The sequence below is a fragment of the Notothenia rossii genome (assembly GCF_949606895.1).
Source record: "Notothenia rossii genome assembly, chromosome: 5".
Classification (NCBI taxonomy): Eukaryota; Metazoa; Chordata; class Actinopteri; order Perciformes; family Nototheniidae; genus Notothenia; species Notothenia rossii.
The window spans coordinates 27,956,664-27,973,917 of record NC_136903.1 but is presented as its reverse complement, the minus strand read 5'-3'; the positions used below and the strand labels follow the sequence as shown (position 1 = coordinate 27,973,917).

At 44.1% G+C, this 17,254-nt stretch overlaps 2 protein-coding genes across 2 annotated transcripts in view; one reads left to right on the top strand and one right to left on the bottom strand.

Annotated features, from left to right (window-relative positions):
- LOC307041927 (cytochrome P450 2D15-like) overlaps nucleotides 1-17,254 on the bottom strand; it is a 30,191-nt gene that overhangs the window by 6,535 nt on the left and 6,402 nt on the right. The window contains exons 2-7 of the mRNA XM_079685535.1: nucleotides 3,624-3,786; nucleotides 2,794-2,958; nucleotides 2,364-2,524; nucleotides 2,132-2,200; nucleotides 1,474-1,578; nucleotides 1,182-1,320 (exon numbers count right to left, since the gene is read on the bottom strand). Coding sequence (XP_079541661.1) covers nucleotides 1,182-1,320; nucleotides 1,474-1,578; nucleotides 2,132-2,200; nucleotides 2,364-2,524; nucleotides 2,794-2,958; nucleotides 3,624-3,786 — 802 coding nt within the window. The remainder of the gene's footprint in view (nucleotides 1-1,181; nucleotides 1,321-1,473; nucleotides 1,579-2,131; nucleotides 2,201-2,363; nucleotides 2,525-2,793; nucleotides 2,959-3,623; nucleotides 3,787-17,254) is intronic.
- On the top strand, nucleotides 3,800-8,521 carry LOC307041926 (E3 SUMO-protein ligase ZBED1-like). The gene is made up of 2 exons (XM_079685534.1): nucleotides 3,800-6,450; nucleotides 6,949-8,521. Exons 1-2 carry the CDS (start codon nucleotides 5,089-5,091, stop codon nucleotides 7,465-7,467), a joined length of 1,881 nt encoding a protein of 626 aa, XP_079541660.1. The 5' UTR covers nucleotides 3,800-5,088; the 3' UTR covers nucleotides 7,468-8,521.

The window sequence follows — 17,254 nt, the reverse complement described above, 5'->3', positions numbered from 1 at the left end:
GTGACGTCATATTTACACAAAACGGATCCTTTCTAGCCATAACCCGAGGGAACCGGTCAATGTGTATTAAAGTTTAAATCTTCCGGACAAAATTATAAAAGTGCCGGTCAAAGGTCTTCCTTGTTATTTATTGAGCTTTAAAACAAATGAATAACGAATCTATATAATATAATAATAAAATACATCTCTTTTTCCTCCCTCTCTTCGGACAGCGTCAGTGTCTGTCTCATGCAGCAGCTGGTCCAGTAATGAGTGACCCGGCCAACAGTAAAAATAAACATATTTATAACTAGTTTACGTAGTTTGAGAGGTAATTAAAATAGCTAAGGGTGATGATCTGACTTGAAGTGTGTGTTTTGCTCCGTTCACCGCTGTATCACAGCGGGAGGAGCTGCAGGTGAGCAGAGCTGCGTGTCTCCGTCCTGTCAGATTACACTTCACTCGCGTTTATGTCCATATCGAGAGAAAGATAAATAATCTGAATTCAGTGTGCAGTTTACTTTGACGCGGGGGTGAGCAGCAGAGGTGGGTAGAGGCGGGGCTATTGCGTCATCATTATCAGAAAATGATCGTATAGGGCGCACACACGGAGCCGTTGGACCCCCCAGAGCGTTGCGTATGCCGTTCTATCCACCTTGGGACCCGTTATCGTTTCCACAGTTGTTTACTGTCTTATTCGGTCGTCCTCGTGTGGCCGAACGGTCTATATGACACTAAACAGTAACGCAAACGACCGTTTTCGTCCTCGTGGGGCCGGGGCCTAAGTATTGTACCACTTTTCGTTCTACGTCACTTAAGTAGGCAATAATTATAGTGCTCCAAACCATGAGCTTTTAAACCTTACCAATTTCTTTTTTTTGCTCTAACCTAACTAAGCAGTTGTGTTTTCAATGTTAAATAGAACAGTCATGTGATTAACGGTCACATGTTTAATCTAGCCTACTATTGTGGGACCCTTTTGCAATGTTATAAAGAAAGCCATGTACCACATTTGATGACAATTTCGTTCAATAGGTGTCCATATATTTCCAGGACCACAAAGGCCTATGTATTGGCGATCAGCAATCAATTAATTATTTTTTGAGTCTTGACCAACTGACAGACTGAAATTTGTATCCCTTTAGCCATGCCTCTAGTATGAATAAATAAAGTGGAGACATACAGATGATAGAGAGCCATACCCTGTATCTTAGGGTAATTCATTAGGTAGAGGAAGGCAGTCAGCAGGGTGTTGGCAGTCGTGTCTGTCCCAGCAAAGTGCAGATCCAAAATAAATGCACAAAGCTGGTCCTCAGAAAATGACGAGCCATCGTCTCCTCTCTATGCAGGTTGACAAGAGAAAGAAAGAGTGAGTAGATATTGTTCATTTTGTCACCTCCTCAAAGCTCAAATGTCTTGGTGGTCAACAACATGTCAGTTTATACCAGGTGTTCAGGACAGAATTCTTCCAATGAACAGAAGAGAACCACACACCTTATCCAGTTCATCCAGGTAAGCGTCTATGAAATGCCGCGGTTTACCAGGAATTCTGGTCTTTTTGTTCTCAGCCACCATCACCAAACGTTTCTCATGTGCAACCTGATAAACAAAATAGTTGAGGTGGAATAACCAAGTTCACCAAGTTTTAGAACAAAAAAAAGAAGATAATTAAAGGTTTATTAAGGGCCATTAAATGTTCAAGTTGAAAACAAAACAATGTTCTGAATTTCAGGTCTACATCTCTTGTCTTGTAGGCTTTACTGACGATTTAACCTATTAACAGGAACCTACAGTCCCATTTAGTAGCCCAAAAATGAAGAAAAAGCAATTTCCTAGCATATCATGTTCAGTAGCATAATAATCTGATTGAACACCGTGTAAGGTTGTTACTGTTTATAATAATGAATAGATAACGCAACCCAATTGTAAACAGATATTGATGTTCACATATTGATGAATTGTAATAAATTATACTGGGCTTTGACTATGCATAAGGCCATAAAAAGATACTTACAAGCCATTTCTATTAGCCTCAGCTGTACTGTGGACTATAATAGGTACTCATCAACTCCAAGGATTGCACTCCAAGCCATTATCATTGTAATAAAACATGTTTTTTGGCTGTCTGTCAACAAACCTATTTAAAAAATACCTTAAACAACTCAAATGCCTTCCGGAAGGGAAGTGGCAGGTTCCGCACAATTGGAATAGAGTCATAGATCTGTATGAAGAAAAACAAAAATTATTTCAAAAAGTTTAGATTCCCTTAGCTTAAAGTCATCATTCAGGACCCTTTTTAGGGTATGTTTACTTAAAAAAGATCTCAAGCACATCGACTCATTGTCTTTCTATTGAGTGGTGTTGTTGTCAAAAATGTGACTCACCATACCCCAGCGCCCATTGAATATTTTGGAGGTCTCTTGAAAAAGGCCAACAAAAAACTTCATGAACTCATCCTCATAGTCAAAGTGCCTTGCAAAAAGAACTTGGCAAATGATGTTGGAGGCCGCATTGTGGAACAGCAGCTGAGGATTCATAATTTTACCTGGAAAGTGCAGATGAAAAATTATTCTTGGACTTGATCTTGACAAAAGTGAAGACACTATAATAATGTATTATATTATAATAAAAACACTTCTAATGTTCTAAATATCAGATAATATGATTTTAAAAAATGCGGTAAGAGAATAAAATAAGAGTATGGTTCACAGCACAGAGTTCAAAAGATGTTTAGACCCTGATGTCATTCTCACTTATATGTTTAGTTATGCAACAAGCAACCTCTGTGTACTGTGAGTTGACAATTGGACATACCAACACTCTGCTCGATCAGCTGTGTAATACAATCTGTCTCTCTCAGAATGTTCTGCTCCATCGTCTGCTTCCCCAGACCAAAGTTTCTCAGGGTCATCAGACCAAAACGACGTTGCTCTTTCCAGGCAGCATTATAATCTGCTAGAATTACTCCTTGAGCATTAGCTATATGCAAAAATGTAAAATTAGTACTTGCATTCACTTTCAAATAGCCTTTTTAAATACAGTGAATACAATTTCAGTGATACGTTATATTTTCAATATTAGCTTATTGAGCTGCTTTCTGGATCACCATCATCGACATTGAATATACTAATGGTTTACATGTTTGTTTGTTTGTTTGTTTCTTCTCAGCATGAATTGGTGTTTGTCACAGTTTAATTATTCTACCCAGCAGTGGAAAGTAGAACCCGACCCCATGTTGGTAACCTCTGGATTATACTACCTTACTGTATACAAGGTAATTAAAACTATTTCCACCTTAACCAGCTGCAAGCATAAAAGGCTGCTTGAATGTTTTATGCATCAGTATGCAATTATTATTATTATTATTATATAATGATGCAATCAGATAATCTTATATAATATATCAGTCAATAACTCCTTCTACTTGATACTTTGCTATAACACCACTGCTGCCAACAGGTGGTGCCATTATGAGGCCTTTAACTCTTGACATGTAGGCAGTTTTAGAGTGTTAAGTTATTGGTTGATCATTATTTCTCTGCAAAAACAATTATATCTCCACACTTTCTATTTAGATGTTATGGTGTATGGCATACAAATGAAAAATCACTCTGCATAGAAAAAGGCTAATCCTTGTTATGTACCTTTCACAAGTACAACATGATTAACCATTAGGTCTTGTGATCTGCCAGAGAAGTCCGCCGCTTTGGTGACCAGGGCTTCTTTCAAAGCCTGCAGCCCGTTGATGACCACAGCTGGTCGATTACCAATGAAAATGCTGTATACGTTACCATAGCGCTTGGCCAACTGGGGACAGAGACAGATAAGAATGTGATTTAGGTGATTGACCTTATACAGAGCAATCATCAACCAAAGTAATGAGTTATTATGAACAAGTTAATGTTAGAAGAAGTAGCTTTAGGTTGAGTTATGTTATTTTCAAGCACAAATGAAAGATATATTCAATTAACTAACTGTTGTGTCTCGTCAAATTTGTTTGTTATTGTGAAGCTGACAATTAAGCGGCCCGGCCAAGCAAGGAGGCAGAGGCAGAACGTCCAAAAATACAACCCGGTGTGGGCATTCATTAAATCATACACATATGATATGACACAGCCTCAATATGCTGCTCCTGTGCGCACAGTCACCAGCACCACCAGGATCTCACACACACTCCCTCTCTAACAGCAAAACCCCAGAGCCTAAATGCCCAACCCAATCAACCCAACAGGACACAGGTGAGGGGGGAGGAGACAACACAGGGCACCAGGTGCACACAATCAACGACAGACATGGGGGAAGGGGAACACTTTTCAACCACAATAAAGCTAAACAACCCGTAATGGAGGCCGAGATCTATGAGCCCAGAGATCACCTCCGTTACAGTTATGTTTATGTGTTATGTCTGTCTTTTCAGGTTATTTCACGTCATGTCTGTCTATTTATGTCATTTCATCTCTAGTCAAGTCCCTGTGTTCATTTCATGTCTCGTTTTCCATTTCCTGTTTTATTTTGTACTTACCTCTTGTCTCTCATTTCAGGCCCTGTTACTTCCTCCCTTTGTGTGTTTTCCCGCCCTCGACAGCGTCTGCCCCGCCCCTGATTGTTTCCACCTGTTCCTATTCACCTCATATTTAAATAGTCCTGTCTTCCCCTGTCCTGTGTCAGATCGTCTTGTTTGTTTCCATGGATGGTTGTGCCAGGCTTCAGCCAAGAGAGGATAATTCCCAGTCTAGTCAGGTTTTGTTATTTTTTGCTTTTTGTTTAATCCAGTAACTACTCTGTTAAGAGCAGTGTTGGGACTAACGCGTTACTTTGTAACGCGTTACTGTGACGCCGTTATTTTTGGCAGTAACTAGTACTCTAACGCGTTATTTTTTAAATTCAGTAACTCAGTTACCGTTACTACATGGTGTGTTATTCCGTTATTTTTTTTATATAGTCTCGGCTCCCAGAGGTTGGTGAGCGGCGCCAACAGCGAGGCGAACAGAGATGAGAACTGTACTTAAGTACAGTACTTGAGTAAATGTACTTAGATACTTCCTGTGTCACATGCGGAGACGCGCTGTGGGCGTGTTTGTGTTTAGTTAGCCTACTAACAATACTATCATGGCGACGGCGGAGCACAAGTCGAGTTTCTCCGCATGGAGATATGCTCACTATTTTCCTTTTCTCGAGCATAAAGAAAAGAATGTGTTAGTTAAGTGTAAGTTGTGTCTTGGCGGGTCAAAGATCCTATTTACTGCTCAAAACAGCAATTCCAATCTGTTAAAACATCTGCAAAAACAACATGCTGGGACGAAGCTATTAGTTAAGACCACAGACCCAGAGCCATCCGACGCCACCCCACCTCCACCCAAGCAACAACGGCTGGATTTCAACCGAGGGACTGCTAGTCAGGTGAAAGTGGATAAAGCCATTGCACGGTATGTTGTTGAACACGTGCAGGCTATTTCTACAGTGGAGTCACCCGCTTTCAGGGAGCTAGAAAGCATGATACCATGTCCGGGCGGCACACGGCATATGGGACGCAAAACGTTTTCCAACTACCTGGAGAAAGAATATACCAAAATGGATAGCGAGCTAAAGAAAACATTTGAGGGGCTGGAATACATCTCGACCACCGCAGACATTTGCTCTTTCCACAACAGAAGCTTCCTCGGGATAACATCTCACTGGATAAACCCCACCACTTTACAACGCCAGAAAGCTGCGTTGGCCTGTAAAAGGATAAAGGGTAGGCACACGTACGATCTTATTGCTAGTGAGATTGACCACATTCACTCTTTGGATGGAGTGTCAACAAAAGTTACCTCCACGGTTACTGATAACGGCTCTAACTTTGTGAAAGCCTTTGCCATGTATCAACCGGAATCGCTCTCTGACGACGATGATGAAGAAGAGGTTATCTTCACTGACGTTGCAGACGTGCTTAACACCGCCGCAGAGGAAGAGATTGTTTTACCTCCGCACCAAAGATGTGCATCTCACACACTAAACTTAATTTCATGCGCTGACGTGCTGAAGTGGCTCCTTTCAAATCCTGGGACTAAAGGAATCTACAGAAGCTCTACAGCTAAGTGCACAGCACTGTGGAATAAGGCAAGCAGGTCCACAGTGGCCTCAGAGATAGGGAGCGACGTGTTCACCAAAAAGCTGCTTGTGCCATGCACTACAAGATGGAATTCATGTTATGATGCTGTGGCAAGAATTGTTGAAAGGCCTATGATTGACTTGAGTGCCATCTCTGATCCTATACAGCTAAAATCTATTAGTGACAGGGAACTTCATTTTCTGAAGGAATATTGTGCCATAATGAAGCCACTCACAGTTGCTCTGGACATCCTGCATGGAGAGGACAACTGTTACTTTGGCACCCTCCTGCCCACTCTAGAAACATTAATGTCAAAGACCCTGGAGATGAAAGACAGTCTGACTGTAGCAACTGGCCTACCTGAAGCCATAGTTCAGGTAAGAAACATTCATCAACACTTTTGTAATTATCTGGTTTTCCCTCTTCACTGTAGAGAAAGACTGCATGTAATCAGCACCAGCAACACCACTCATTTTTATTACAGCACACGTGGTATAATTGTTAACTATAGAATAGATGTCATTAATATTGTTAGCTGAAAGAGAGCACTAATATAGCCAAAGAAAATTGATGAAATGTGCAAAAAGTTGTTTTCAATGCATTCTATTTAAGGGACACAATAAGTCTTGAACATATTGATAAACTGACTGAAATGTATAAACTCTACTCCAGGGTGCAACAGAAATAAATAGTAATACTTTTTTTGGCTAAATAAAGTTTTAGTTTTAGTTTAAAATTATTTAATAACTCATAACTATAGTTCAAAATCACCTGGCGGTGTGCAGCTTTCATGGAAATGTACACAAATAAAATGAATAAATAAAAGGGAATCTCACTTATTCTAATGTCTGTGTCATTGTGTGTATGTTTTACAGGCTATCAAAAAACGATTTGCATCCATCTTGGAAAGCAACGATGCAATGCTGGCAGCCGTCACACTTCCCAAGTTTAAGTTACGGTGGGTGAGAGACCAGAGGAAGAAAGAGATGGTCAAGGGAATCCTGGCAGCAGAGTGTCACAAGTTTCTCCCTGGCCCTGAGCAGCAACCAGCCAGGAATCCTGTTTCTCCAACAACTCCACCAGACTCAGGCTCCTCCAAAGATAAAGAGCAGGACTTTTTTTGCTTTGAGGATGACGATGAAACCTTCAGCACTGTGGAAACTGAGGTAATGGCCTACTTGAAAACAGCCGAAACAGGCATGGAGATTCTCAAAAGATTTCCCACAATAAAGGCAATTTGTCTGAAGCTAAATGCAGCTACCCCACCCAGTGCACCAGTTGAGAGACTCTTCAGTCTGGGAAGTGTGGTACTGTCTCCAAAGAGGAACAGGCTGTCTGACCAAAGGTTTGAGAAGCTGCTTCTCATGAGGTACAACCACTGGTTCGAAAGCTAAACCTCCACTCAAACATTAATTCAGGTCTTTGCCAATAAGCACTTTTTGTTGTTTTGATTAACTAGGCCCACATTTGTTATCTGTGTGTGTGTGCCACAGTGACACAACAGCACTTTAATTTCTGTTATATATATTCCACAACACTTATTGTATGCTTGCTGGACTTCATACTTGAACTAAAGGAAAAACACTGACGTTTTTTTATACTTATTTTGTTGGACTACAACAGCAGTTGCCTCTATATGGTGCTGAAAGCACTTCCATTTTTGCACTTTGATTCTGAACAATATATTCAGCTTACTCTCCATTAGTTTCAGAAAAGCCGGCATACAACTCTTATTTTATGGTATTGCTCATAGATTTCCTTTTTGAGGAGCTGATGTTTTTTGTTTTAATGCATTTATGGTTGTCTTGTCTGTACCAGCATTTGGTGTGAAAGTACATTCATTTTTTCCAACTTGATTCTGAATAATATATTCAGATTGTATTTGATCTTGGGAATGTTAGTGTGTGTATTGTTGAGTGGGTTCAGATCCACCATAACAGGTTTACAGCTATGTTGTGTTAATTATGGCAGACTAGACCTGTAGATTGCAGGCAACTAAAGTTTTGTCAGTTTGTTCTGGCCTGAAATAAATTGGCACTTTGAAACATATCTTTGTGTTTGTGTTTGTATAGACCACATTGCTTAGCAGAGTTCAGTGATGCAAATGCATGTCAAGTTCATCAACAGATTGTATTATTCTCAAATGCAATAACAGTACTTAAATGAAGGCTATAAGGGCATTAATGGGAGCTTTTTTTTTTTTGGGAGCCCTTTTTTTAAGTAACTAAAACGTTAATTGTTAACAGTAACGCATTACTTTTTGGTGTAAGTAATCAGTAAAGTAACTGAGTTACTTTTGAAATGAAGTAACTAGTAATGTAACTAGTTACTGGTTTTCAGTAACTAGCGCAACACTGGTTAAGAGGGATTTTCTGTTTGCTTGAAATCAAAAATACATTTTTTGCTACATTCAAGACTGTCTCTGGGTCGTGCATTTGGTTTCTCCAGTTTGTGTTAAGGTCGTGACAGAACGAACTGACCAAACATAGACCCAGCCGACCCAAAAGCACTCCAGACTGCACTGTCTGCCCAAGGCAGTCTGATCCACCAGCAGCTAACAGCCATTGGGCACGGAGTAAGAGGCTTGTCGCAGACCGCTGTAACTGCACAGGTCAATCAGCTGGCGACACAGCTTCACCAAATCCTCACCCGCCTAGAGAATCCAGCTGTGCCGACGGTGCCACCTCCCGTCGATCCTGCAGCTGGCCAGGCCGAGGTTCGCTCGGCATCTGTTCCATTACGGTTGGCATCACCAAAGAGGTTTTCCGGGGAGTCTGGAAACTGCAGAACGTTCCTGGTCCAGTGTGATCTAATGTACACTACAAGCTCAACACAGCGGCGTTTGTTTCCGAGGAAGTCAAGATCGCCTTCTTGGTCTCCCACCTCACCGGCTGATCCCCGGCATGGGCCACGGCTGAATGGGCTCGAGACTCAACACAGCGGCGTTTGTTTCCGAGGAAGTCAAGATCGCCTTCTTGGTCTCCCACCTCACAGGCTGATCCCCGGCATGGGCCACGGCTGAATGGGCTCGAGACTCTCCCATATGCAGGTCGTATGCTGCTTTTTATGACACTATGAGCCGGGTGTTCGATCAGACCTCAACCTCCAGGGAGGCTATGTGGATTCTTATGCAGATGAAACAGCACTCTCACCCAGTCATAGACTACGCCATATAATTCCGGACCGCAGCCTCAGACAGTGGCTGGAACACCCCCGCTCGGCATCTGTTCCATTACGGTTGGCATCACCAAAGAGGTTTTCCGGGGAGTCTGGAAACTGCAGAACGTTCCTGGTCCAGTGTGATCTAATGTATACTACAAGCTCAACACAGCGGCGTTTGTTTCCGAGGAAGTCAAGATCGCCTTCTTGGTCTCCCACCTCACCGGCTGATCCCCGGCATGGGCCACGGCTGAATGGGCTCGAGACTCTCCCATATGCAGGTCGTATGCTGCTTTTTATGACACTATGAGCCGGGTGTTCGATCAGACCTCAACCTCCAGGGAGGCTATGTGGATTCTTATGCAGATGAAACAGCACTCTCACCCAGTCATAGACTACGCCATATAATTCCGGACCGCAGCCTCAGACAGTGGCTGGAACACCCCGGTGTTGATAGACGCGTTTATGAACGGACTGTCAGATCCCATAAAGCAGGGGTGGGGAACCTTTTTCCTCTCAAGGACCATTTCAATTTTTACAACATCCTCCAAGGGCCATACAAATTATTGAACTCAACCTCTGCTTGAAAAAAACTAAAATCACAGCCCATTCATTTCGCCTTTCTTTCATGCTGTGCAAAGAAAAAGCAACCTCTTAATCCAGATATCTTACCATGACTCGCGCACGCATGCACATGCACGGTTGTGGCATGACCACCAAAACAGAAAGATATGGACACAAGATGTGTGCAAATGTATTTAGTGTCCTATCCATGTGAACATGATTTAAGTGGGGTGGGGGACGTAACCTCCTCTAGGGGGGTCTGGGGGCATGCAAATATTGAAGTTCAAAGCATCAATCTGGTGCACTTTGAGAGCAAAATTAAGAGCTCTATGGATACATCTCTCAATATCCATATGAAACAGAACAGTAGGCAGATTTCTTTTTCTTTGTGGATATTTTACAAAACACTCCCCTTTTTAAACTGTATTCTTGTTTATTAATAACAACTTTTTTTTGTAATGTCATATAGTATTTTATACCAGTTTTTCCTTTATTCTCTTAATGTTTAATAACTATAATGATCATATAAAGATGTTCCTCTACCTCACTGGTTGTAAAAAAAGCTTCTTATATTCGTTAGCATAGCTAGCTAACCAGATGCTAATAATAACAAAGTTATTGACTGTATGATCAGTATGACAGATGAACAGATCGCCACTGGGCCTACAACTAAAGACACAGCCACGCAAAAACTGTGGCATGTGTACGGCTCCTTATGGGTACTGCAATTTTTGAAGGAGCGGTATTCCGGTGCTCCCCTTCAGCATGTTTCAGAGGGAGACATATACCACGTGATGATACATTAGGCTCGTGTTGTGTTCAAGGACCCTGACCGTGGCCAGGAAAAACAGGCTCTTGCTTGTTTCATTATTTTGCGGTCTAGATGTCATTAATTTCTTTTCATTTTGCATGTGTTTATAAATTACCTCGAGGGCCGTACCAAATGGTCTCGCGGTCCGTATACGGCCCGAAGGCCGGAGGTTCCCCACCCCTGCCATAAAGGATTGCCTGGCCCCGTTGGAATTGCCTCAAAACCTGGAAACATTCATTTCCATGGCCACTCGAGTGGACAATCGCCTCAGAGAGAGGTAGAGAGAGAGGTGTCGAGCCTAGACCTCCAAGCCACCAGAGGCGTTCTCCTGGGAATTCTTCTTCAGGGATTCCGCCGGCCTCTGCAACTCCAGGAACAGCGCCTCCACAAGAGAAAGCCATGCAGCTGGGAAGAACCAGGATTTCCCTAGAAGAAAGACAGCGCCGCCTACAGGAAGGTAGCTGTTTTTACTGTGGACGTCAGGGTCACTAGCATGCCGCATATCCGGGAAAAGGACATCTGGCGGTGTGTGCTGGCGACTTGGCGACAGCCACTGAGGTCGAAGGCTCCAGTGGCGACATGGGTTGGAATCCTCAGGGTGTAGGGCCACTTGGACAAGGAGTGTCCCGGTGAGGGCGGGAGTGATTAATCTGACCGATGGGTGGGCCAGATGAATAATCTGGTCCACGGTATGGCTACCGCAGCCGGCCGTGTGATGTCTGACCGCACTGGCCAAGAAAGACCGAGACGATCTCCTTGGGATTGCCACGGAAGGGCTCTTCGGATCGATATCCTCGATCACCCAGCGCTTCAGTTGCCTGGAGGGAGAGAGGGCGCAGCTCAGCCGCATGCGGCCGCTGGCTCGCCCTCAGGCCTCTCTGCAAGGGAGAGAGCGCCCGGCGGTGGTAAGGCGGAGAGAGAGGTGCCGGTACAGAGCCCCAATTGGTCCCGTCGCGCCCTCTTCCTCCGCAGTCCGTCCCGAAGAACTGGCCCAGTACCGGCCCTCACGAGGACAGGCTGACCGAACCCGGCGGGCTCCCGCTCCGGCTCAGCGAAGGGGTGCTGGGTGGAGTGCACCGTCCTGAGAGAGGTGACTTCTCCGGCCAGGACACGAGGGCGAATCCCGCCTCCTCCCTATTTGACCCCACTGTGACAAGATCATCTTTTGTGAACAATAAAAGAGATTGCTTGTATTCCAGTATGAGTGTCTTTTCTTTCCACACAGCCACGTAATGTTGACCGTACAGATTCCCCCTCGCTGCCCAGGTTGTAACTCCAGTAAAGGAGGCAGCTAGTGCGCATGCGCGGGTGAGAGTGATAAACCGCGCTATGCGTGTACAGGGACATTATGGCCGGCGTAGCAGGGTTAGGAAACATATAACGCAGAGTGTAAAAACTCCGCTTGATGCATTTCACTGTTTGGGTGAAAGCATCATGGCGGAGGGCGCACTCCGATGAGAGCGCGCCGTGGCGCGTTCAAGGACCTCAGTAGAGAGTTGGCCCTTTCTGTGTCGACCCCCCATGGGCAGGGCTTCCCTTCGCAGGGAGTTTTGCGGGGGGACGGGTCACCAGAAAGTACCACAGCTTTATCGATGGGGCCCCGCTGCTGATTGCACATCCTCTAACACAGTGTTATGGGGAATGGAAGCGCAGCTGCGTGTTAACGGAGTGGATGGACAGGACGCTGAGACTGAGTTATTCACTCCAGTTTTGCAGCATCCCTCCTCCGTTCACAGGCATAAGAGAGGTAAAGCTATCATCCCGAGGGGAGGTTTTCTCTGAGCAGAGGTTCAGGCCCTGGTGCAAAAACAGGCAGTGTCTGCTGTGTGTGCACTCAAGACAGAAAGGGTGGGCATTATTCCCTGTACTTCCTGGTTCCCAAGAAGACAGGCGAATTCAGGTCCATTCTGGATCTTTGCAGCCTGAATCTCCACATTGCATGCAGAAAATTCCAGATGTTAACTATAAAACAGTTACTGGGACTGGTGCAGCCAGGCAATTGGTTCACAACCATCGACCTGAAGGATACTTGCTTTCATGTTGAGATTGCTCTGAAACACAAAGTATTTGCGTTTTGCCTAGCCTACGAGTACAACAGACTACTGTTCGGCTACTCCCTGTCCCCACACACGTTCAGCAAATGTGTGGCCACAGCCAGGGGTGGACTGGGACTCAAATTCAGCCCTGGAAACTGACCCAGTCCGGCCACATGAAATGTCAAATGTTAGAAATCCGCTGTTTATTATTTAAAGTTTTAAGTCCGATTCGCTCCTTTTTTCCTCTCTGTACACAGCTCCAGTTTGGGCATTGGCCTGTCATCAGATTTAATTTTTAGTTGCTACTGTGTAGCGGAAGCTTAGTAAAATTGTTTTTGATGAAATACTTCAAATCTCCACACTCCATAATTGCACTTGCTTCAGTTGCTTGATACTTTTTAAAGGCGGTGATGACAGTTACAGTACAGTACGAACTGAAGTTGATGCGATTTGATTGGATTGTGAGGCAAGGGAAGCCAGCCGCCTCTGGCTTCCCTTGGCATGGCCCTGACCAATCACAGGTTGGCAGGGGCATGACCTGAGCCTCATCTGATTGGTCAATCCCTCCATTTTTTCCTTCGTCTAGCCTCCTCTCGCAACAGAGAGTGCAATCTACTGTTTCACCATAACATCTAGAGGGGCGCTGTTTCACTCTTTGTAAAATACTCAATGAGAATGGGGGAGAGATGGGCCGGCAGCAACACACACAGCACAGAATAATTACCAATCCTGAACGCAGGAGGCTGGCTGTATATCTGAACTCGCGCCCTCAGCATTCTCTTCATCATCTTGCACTTGTTTGTAGCAGCGCTGCTGCCAAAAAGGTCTTTCAATTTGCGCCATTTATATGCTTCACCTGCGAGTGACTTCACCTTTATTTCTCTTGCCTTCTCGGCCCCACCTTTTTCTTTCGTCTTCTTGGATATTTATCCATGATTTTTCATTCTCCCTGTCTGCCGCGGCGTCTAATCGTCTAATCCCTTCTCTCTTTGTGTGGCCGGTAGTGATGTGTCGGTCGCGAACGAGCCGATTCTTTTGAACGGCTCTTTGGTATGAACGAGCGGAACCGAGTCGTACTTGGTGAGAGCCGTTCTTGTTATAGTTCAATCGTTGGTCGGCACTCACTGCCTGCCAAAATCCACTCGCCTGTTAAAAAGCTTGATTTTGTTCCCCAAACGTATTCTGTGAAGACCCGTCCCTACTCTGATTAGTAGGTTTCAGCAGGAGGAGTGAGGTGGGGTGGGTCTTAACGGAATACGCGAGAGAGAGAAGTCATAACAAGTGGTACAGGACAGGCAGACGACGTGTCTTTCGGATGGAAAGTGAGCCAAACGCGAAAACGCAGGAGCATTTGGATTCACTTCAACCAAAACCCAGGCACTGATAAAGTGCACCATTTGTAAGGGCAAAATATCCTTTAAAACAGGGTCAACAAATAATCTCCATCCCCACTTAAAAACACAGTATCTAATATTAAGAGTTGCGTGAATTTCATTCAAGGCAAGGCAACTTCATTTACTTAACACACAGAGGGTAAATTCAAAGTAGTACATTCACGGACATGAATGACATGGATATGGAGCCACCTTGTGTCGTATTTACAAAGCAGATTATTGACATTAGGTCTGGCAATACAGTCAATCATTATCCTGGTGATTATTTCACAGATAAACCTAGTAACCCTGGCAAAAAAACGGCTCTTTTGAACGGCTCTTTGAAAGGAACGGAGCCATAAGATCCGGCTCCATTCAAAGAGCCATAATTCCCATCACTAGTGGCCGGTCTTTTTTCTTCTTCGTGTGTGATTATTTTATAAGAACCACACAACTGCATTAGCAGTTGCTGTCGCCCTCTGTTGGCCGTCAGCGCAATGACATTAAACCATTTTTTTTTTTAAAGGGCCGGCCGGCCGTCAACGGCCCTTGACGACTGGCCGTTCTGTGGTTCTCCAGATTCTACAGATGGCCAGTCCGCGTCTATCGTTTTTCCAACCCAGTTTAGATCCCACTTCCGCATTACGCAAGCATCGACGCGGCGTTACGTCACAGCATCAACCTGGCGTTACATCCCTATGGTTACATCACTGCCTCACGCGGCACACCCGTGAAATCTGAATCTGACAAGCGAAATACCCTCCTTTTAAACGCTGCATAATATACAATATACAATATAATAGTGCTTCTTTGTCAATATGACTGACGACCACACTTATGCAGTGCTGAGGTAATGTTAATTCATCATTTAATACCTCCTGCAGTTGATGCAAACAGGTAAGTGGATCATGCAGTCAACTTGGGATTGTATCCTGGGACTTCAGCATTCAGCAGTCCCCTGTTCCTACCTCACCCCTCCCACTGTCCCAGCCTTCACCGGGTGAAACATATACACCAATTAAAAGGCATGATTATTACACAGTCAACCCTTATTCAGAGTGCCTAATAAATGTATATATTTTTTTACAGTGCAGATTTGGGCGTTTTGGGGACCATCGCACATGTGTGTAAGTAACAAGTATGCTGTATAATCTGCAACAACCGTCAGGTGGTGTTATTGATTATCTTTACAAAAGAGCCCCCACCAATATTGATTTTGAAAAATATATTTTAATTGAAATATGGGAGCAAAAACAAAAGGGTATAATTGATCATACCATATTATGTTATTATTGCAACTGTTTTTATTATATTGTGTTGTTTTATATATATATATATATATATATATATATATATATATATATATATATATATATATATATATATATATATATGTACAAAGGAATTAATATAAAGTGTATATATGTGAGTGTGTGTATAAATGAATGAATAAATCTGTGTGTATTAATGAATAAATACATGTGTGAGTACAGTACATAAAAGTGTGTGTTTATATATATATATATATATATATATATATATATGTACGTTTATAAATGAATAAATGTGTCTGTATATATATATAAAATAGTATCATTAAATAATGCTGTCAGATAAATGAAGTACACAGTAATAGACATATACTGTAAGTGTATGTTTATATATATATATATGTTTAGAAATGACTAAATGTGTGTATATATATATATATATATAAAATAGTATCATTAAATAATGCTGTCAGATAAATGAAGTACACAGTAATAGTCAAGGTTATATTCAATATTCTGCACTTACACCAGCTGATAAGATATTTAAAACGTGTTTTGTTTGTCCTGAAAACGACATTTGAGGATACACACAGGCTATTTTTAAATGATAAAACACCAGTAATACAATCTCAGGACTCTTCAATATGGCTTTGATTACAGGATCGTTTACTTTCAGTCAACAAATCCTTTGGAAAGACAAAAACAAATTATTCAATATCCTGCTCTAACGCGACCGCTATAACTGCCGAAGATGAAGTCTATGACGTTATCGCGCTAGAGCTCAGAGCTACGTCGATCCTTGCGTAATGCCGAAGTGGGCGTGGTTAAATCTTACCTGGTTGGAAAAACGATAGACGCGGCCAGTCCGCCCCTGGCCACAGCGCTCAAACCGCTGCGCGCCCGTGGCATGAGAGTTTTCTTTTATCTGGATGACCTCATAGTCATGGCCAGATCCAAGGAACGGGCAATGTGTTATACAGCCCAATTGATCCTACACCTAACCAAGTTGGGTTTTGCGAAGAAGAGCTACCCCATACCTCACCAACAGGCGTTGTATTTGGGAGTAGTGCTCAATACAGGCAGGCTACGCGCCACCCTGTCAGAGAGCAGACAGGCACCCTTGCTTCGGGCAGTTTGCAGACTGTGACAGGGGGCAACAGTGACAGCTTTGACTATCATGCAGACCCTGGGTCTCATGGCAGCTGCTCTTGTTGTGGTCCCACTCGGGTTACTGCATATGCGCCGCCTGCAGAGGTGGTTCTCCAGCCTGCGTTTAGATCCTAAGAGACACAAACGGCGTCTGGTGACCATCCCCCCCTCAGTGGAGGGCAACCTTCGGTTCTGGGGGTTCCCGGATCACCTCCGGAGGGGGTCCCCACTGGGACGGGTGACCTCCTACATCACAGTGTTTACGGACGCATCCAGAACAGGATGGGGAGGGACCTGCCTGGGGAGAGCTATAGGTGGGCGCTGGTCTCTAACAGAGACACGGTACAGCAACCTCCTAGAGCTTTGGGCAGTAGTATTGGTCCTAGAGCATTTCAAACCCTTAATTCGGGGGGGACATGTAATGGTCAGGAGTGACATCAGCACCACAGTGGCATATATCAACAGGCAGGGCGGAGTCCGCTCCGCCGCTTTGTTGACCACAGCGGAGAAACTGGGCTTCAGAGGTGGTATTATCTCTGAGAGCCTTCCACATTCCGGGTCTAGAGAACAGGGGGGCCTACCTCATGTCGAGGGGCGGACCCCTGCCAGGCGAGTGGGCGCGGATCTGGGCCTGGTTCGGGACAGCAGAGGTGGATCTGTTCGCCAGCCAGCGCAACAGCCACTGTGCCCTTTGGTTCTCCATGGCTCTGAGCAACGACCCGCCCTTGGGGGTGGACGCGTTTGCACACGGGCCATGGCCAAGGAAGCTGCTCTGACGGCTTTCCATTGCTGTGTCTCATTCTCCCTCTCCTGGGGAG